General features: G+C 37.4%; 1 protein-coding gene across 1 annotated transcript in view; it reads right to left on the reverse strand.

The window, feature by feature from the left end:
* Nucleotides 1-3,156, reverse strand: part of BANK1 (B cell scaffold protein with ankyrin repeats 1) — a 69,036-nt gene extending 65,880 nt beyond the window's left edge. Inside the window, exon 1 of the mRNA XM_068231616.1 lies at nt 2,993-3,156. Coding sequence (XP_068087717.1) covers nt 2,993-3,128 — 136 coding nt within the window. The 5' untranslated portion in view covers nt 3,129-3,156. The remainder of the gene's footprint in view (nt 1-2,992) is intronic.
* Between the last annotated feature and the right edge of the window lie 3,109 nt (nt 3,157-6,265).

Here is a 6,265-nt window from a genome sequence, read left to right on the forward strand (position 1 = left end):
TATATGGGTAATGCATCCAAGATTTTTATTCGTGAAAATTGCACTTATATTTAAAATATGGTTTACTACGTCAAAAATAAAAATTTTTGAAAATAAACAGGAATTAGGTTTTGTTTCCTTGCATTTAGGAATCCCATGATTCCATGCAATACAAGTGACCATAGAAAACATTACACTCTATGCAATTTCTCTTGGCTGAATTTCAATTAGCGTATCCTTTACGAATGATGAGCACAGAAACTGACATTAAATATGCTGTATGAACTAGGTTTCTGGGTCCAATTTAGGTCCAACTAGAGGGCATTTTGAGTGTTATCTGGCCTCCTTACTGTATCAGAAGACTCTGTATTTACAGGAGTGTATACTAAAGGCCTACTTTTATGACTGTGCTTTACATTTTTTATACAGGATTCTGTTTAACCATTTCAGCCCGTGGGGATTTTTCACCTTATGCATCAGAGCAATTTTCACCTCTCATTCTTTATCACTACTTATCACAATTAATTGATCTATACCTTGTTTTTTCCACCACCAATTAGGCTTTCTTTGTGTGGTACATTTTGCTAATAATTATTTTTTTCTAAATGCATTTTAACAGGAATATTAAGAAAAATATAGAAAAAATTCATTATTTCTCAGCTTTCAGCCATTATAGCTTTAAAATAATACATGCTACCATAATTAAAACCTATGCATTTTATTTGCTCATTTGTCTTGGTTATTACACCATTTAAATTTTGTGCCTATCACAATGTATGGCACCAATATTTTATTTAGAAATAAAGGTGCATTTTTTTCAGTTTTCGTCCATCACTATTTACAAGTTTATAATTTAAAAAATGTTCGTAATACAAGTATATCCTCTTCACATGCATATTTAAAAAGTTCAGACCCTTAGGTAACTATTTTTTATTTATTTTTTTAATTTGGGTAATTTCTGGCGTGGGAAAAAACAGTTAATTTTAAATGTAATAATGTGGGTTTATTGTATAAAAAAATTTATGTAGATGTAGTTTTACTATTTGGCCAAAGTGAGATTTTTTTTTTTAGCCCTGGAAGCATACTGATCGCTTCGAGGAAGCATATAGAGAGCAAGAAAGATAAAAATAGAGATAAAAAGGGTCAATAGTTCATAGATTTCAGCTCTGGCATACTTCAATGAATCTGTCATTGAGCAAAAACAATAAAACAGTTAAAACTTCAAAAGTTGATAAAAAGGGGCACTACGGTGAAAAATTGTAAAATTTAAAATATGTGCAAACATATACAAATAAGAAGTACATTTTTTCCAGAGTAAAATGAGCCATAAATTACTTTTATCCTATGTTGCTGTCACTTACAGTAGGTAGTAGAAATCTGACAGAAGCGACAGGTTTTGGACTAGTCCATCTCTTCATTGGGGATTCTTAGGGATTTATTTATTTTCAAAAGCACTTAGAGAATGGCAGTTGCTCTGTTCAACTGCCAAAAAACTGTGTAGCGAGCAGGGAAGCTGGCCAGCATCATTGTTTAAATCCTTTTTAGGGAATATCTTTATAAAGAATAAAAGCCTTGCTGAGAATCCCCTATGAAGAGATGGACTAGTCCAAAACTTGTCACTTCTGTCAGATTTCTACTACCTGCTGTAAGTGACAGCAACATAGGAAAAAAGTAATTTATGGCTCATTTTACTCTGGAATAAACATACTTCTTATTTGTCTATATTTTAAATTTCACCATGGTGCCCCATTAAACATAAAATAAATCTGTGGACTATCTTAAAAAGTCATTTTTCGTACAAGGAAGATAGATACAATAATTTATTTCATTTGTTTATTTTTGCCTCGGGTGTTCTTTAACCCCCTTGGTGGTATGATTCTTTCCAGATTTTAGGGTCTAAAAGCGGTAAAAATTTTTTGCATCCTTTCAGACCCTTAAACATGGAAAAAATCATGCTGCCAGGGAGATCTGCACAGCCCCAGCAATCACTTATCTCCCTTGCTCCAGCGCTGCAGTTATGCCTCCATCCTCCGGGTGGCACTGCAAATCTAATGTGAGATTCTCACCAGGAGAAAGCAGAGCCCCGGAGGAGAGAAAGAAAAAATGGCGTCCGACGTCAGGATCCCCGGGAGGTATGTAGAAATGCTCCCGTTGCTTGCATTGCTCTGCACAGAGCCTCCGGCAGCTACCGGGATTACTGCTCTGAGCTGCGGTTTTCCACCCCGACCCTAGCTCGGGGTTACCGCCAAGGAGGTTAACATTGTGGATGACTGCCTGAGTGTTGTTGATTTGGTACATCTATATCTACATACACATTTTCAATAAATGTCACCCATAGCCATAGGGCATTTATATGGGTGCTTTGGCTACAGCTAAGCACCTCATTCTGTTGTTATGGAGAAAAATGGAGAGACAGTGGTGCGACACAAGGAGAAGCAGCTTCCAGCTTGTTGGAGAAGGAGAAGTACAAAGCATTTGACCATTGCTTAAAGATTCTTGGCCAAGATGGCCCTGAATGGCCACCATATCCACGTTCAGTCTAGTATGTGCACAATGCTTATGGGACTCCAATAGCACTAACTGTAAATAAACTGTCAGCCATCCAGTTCTGATACGAAGAAAATGAAGACTGCATGCCTTTTTCACTTTCTGTAAAACTGTTAAAAATTCAACTTTGCAGAATCCCTTCAGTAAAAGGGAAAACAAAACCTTTACAATTAGTTAATTTGCAGGTAAAATATATATTCTTTAACAAGGATAATCAATAAAATGCAAATAATTCCAAGTTGTTGCAGGATTATGTTAATTTTGCATGTACATTTATGCAGCTTGAAATGGAATCAATCAAACACCACCAAAGTTTAAACTGGTCCATTTTCAAGCCAGACTTATTTACCTTCATAATTTGCAAAATCCTGCATCAACTCAGAAGTATTTGCTTCTCATTGATCATCCATATACTTTAACAGGGAAACATAAAACAAAGCTGCTTGGAGAGGTGTTGAAGTCTTACCTTTAGAGATGTAGGTTTCTTCAGTTTGGGGAGCACTGGCAGCCTGTGGGCGAGGTGCTGGTAATGGAGCTCTGTGCACAATAAAAGATCTTTTTGGTCTTTGGTTTACTTCATCAGTTTCAAAAGGTAATTCCATATACTCCTCTTCAGCAAGGCTATAAGGGTCTTCTTCCTCTCCATAAGCAGTTTCATCCCACACATAATTTTCACTAGAGATGTCATATCCTCTCTCTGCTGCAGAAATAAATACAAATGTTACATAAACATTAACCAAGAGTTGGCCTACATATGCTGCCTAGATAGCAATGTTATCACTGAGATCAGAGATTCCTATATCATCTGCTATTTATCTTCTCATTCGGTTATGGCTATGGGCCTTGCTCTTCCCAAAAATATTACTGATGAAGGCTGTATCTGTGAATCCTTATTACATTGGCCTCAATTCACTAAGCTTTACCAAACACTTTATCAAACGTTTAATTTTGAATTCACTAGGGTGTTATAGATTTATTGAATGTTTTATCTGTGGTGGAGAAGGGGTAAAAACAGCGCAGGAGATTTGGCCGGCGCCACCATAGGCGGTAATAGGAATTATCAACTAGGAATTACAGCTAACTATAATTTGGGTGCTGTCAAAAGACGGAGCACAAATTACTACAAAACATTCTAATTTGGCCACCAGCAATAGCTGGCAGCTGAATTTCATATTTCCCTCACTAACCATGGGCGGGCCGGTGGACCCTGCCGGGACTTGTGCAGGAGCAGGGTGAGCTGTTTTTCAGCTTTACCCAGCACCCAAATCTCCTGCTGCCAATATAGTAGGTACGCAATTCAGGAGCTGCACACACGGGTGCATCATCCCACACAAGGCACCTGACAGCCACTTTTTATCACTCCACATGGGCACTACGGGGAGTGGGGCCTGGCCTGCAGAGTTTTACATGGGGGCCCGTCACATTTAAGTTACACCCCTGTCTGCAGTCTGTGACTTCAGACTGTAGAGAGAATTCTGGAAGAATCTTGTGGGAAATGTAATACTATAAATTGTACAAAGATATTTATTTCATTTAACCCTTACAGTGCTGATTTCTAATAACAGCCTTTTCATTGTTCATTCTTCATCCTTAAAAGCCAACTAATGCAGCACAGTACAGGTAAGAGAAGGAAGAAAATGAAAGATGATTGTTGCCTACTCTCTAGTAAGAAGCAATTTGAAAAAAAAAACAGCAGCTAAATGATATACGGAGGTAGTCATAGCCCCGCTTTATGACTGAATGGGCTCTGGAGTAGTTGCAGTCCCTCTAGTTAAGCACATATGTGACCTTTTCCCGTTTACCTAAACAATTCTAAAACACTGGAAAATAAATGAAACTGGAATTTGTTATATTTTCTCTTCCGTTTTCCTATTTTCAGAAGTGCATTTCTCATTCATTTTCCTGCATTGCACAGATGTGGAATTGCATTTGATTTATGATGCACATGGCAGATTGTTTAAATGTCAGTAATACAGGAACAGCTGAGCAGAACAATGAATCACATCATCTTGCATCACTGCACTCTAGTGAAACTAAAAACAACATCATTTTAAAGTGGCGGTCTCTGCAATGTAGGGATTCTGGGTTTCTGCTGCTTTAGATGAGCCCATCAATGGTGCCCCCATCCTATAAAAACAATATAAAACCTCTACTTAAAGTGGGATTATAGTCCCAAAACTAACATTTCAGTAACTACTCTTAGTTACATAAAAGAAAATTTTAAAGCAGTCCCATACATTCTCTGTGCGTAAAAACATATACTCTCACTACAGAGAGCAGTACAAGATAGCTTACCTCTGGCTTATAGCAAATGTAATCATTTATTTTATTTACTTATTTCATCACTGCCACTGAAGCTCTCTGAGGCATGTGCATTCACTCGCCCTACTCCTTTTTGCTAAAGCAACTGTTGCCAGGGTGATGTGCCTTTCTGTTCAGCAGAGGGAGGCAGGAGTGGGCAGAATCAACACAGAGGCAGACAGTATCTTCCGCCTTTGCTGATGAGACAGAGATAAGCTATATTGTGCTGCTTTCTGCATTGAAAGCATACGTTTGTTCAAACAGAGAATGTTTGGGATTGCTTCCAAATGTTCTTTTATGTGACTAATTGTGCCCATACATAGTACAATTTTTTTCATCCAATCTTACCATTTCTATGTAATATGAGGGAACTGCCTAAATTATGCTTTTAGTATATTTACTCAATTTAACCTTATAGTACATAGAAATAGTAAGTTTGGATTTAAAAAATGTACCATGTATGGGCACCTTAAGAGTAGTTACTGAAATCTTAGGGTGCATAATTGGCTGATGGTGTGCAGTTGGCTGATGGTGTAATGGTTAAGGGCTCTGCCTCTGACACAGGAGACCTGGGTTCGAATCTTGGCTCTGCCTGTTCAGTAAGCCAGCACTAATTCAGTAGGAGACCTTTGGCAAGTCTCCCTTACACTGCTACTGCCAATAGAGCGCGCCCTAGTGGCTGCTGCTCTGGCGCTTTGAGTCCGCAAGGAGAAAAGCGCAATATAAATGTTATTTGTCTTGTCTTGTCTTGTCATAATACCACTTTAAACACATATAGTGTTTTTTTAAAAATCAAAATAAAGAAACCACTAACGTCTTTATTTACTAGGATATGAATAGGTCAACAAGCATAAAGCATCATAAATAATCCTGAAAAGAAGGCATTGATAGAATTTATTTTAAAGATTTAAGGTTGTACATGCACTCTCTGGTCTGATAAAGGGAGATTGTAAATGTTATGGCAGTCAATTAGTATATTGATTTGACCGATAAGAATGCTTTCTGCTGTGTCAAATAAATAGACCAATAGGAAACACCAACATAAAATACAAAAATGCAAAATTCAGTGTTGCAGTGAGATGCAAGAAGACGGGAGCCCCAGCAAAACAAATATTTTAATTAGTCCACCGTTAGTCCACCAATCTAACCAATGAGAATCTTCGCCGAAACAATTTTAATTAATAGAGATCAGTCAACCAATGGGGACCTTCGAGGGTCAGAAGGCATGAAAGTTAAATGCAAGCAGTATGATGCATAGTGATGCACATGGAAGCTTGTGGATATTTGTATGAACACCTATTAATTTCTGTGGAGCAAAAACAGACATCAGTTTGAACCTTTATTAATTATATAAAAATTATATACAGATGAATGTTGCTAATTCATCCTTCTAAACAGAAAATATTTAAAAACAAATTGAAAACACTTACAGTGACTT

The sequence above is a fragment of the Hyperolius riggenbachi genome, chromosome 1 (assembly GCF_040937935.1).
Source record: "Hyperolius riggenbachi isolate aHypRig1 chromosome 1, aHypRig1.pri, whole genome shotgun sequence".
NCBI classification, from domain to species: domain Eukaryota; kingdom Metazoa; phylum Chordata; class Amphibia; order Anura; family Hyperoliidae; genus Hyperolius; species Hyperolius riggenbachi.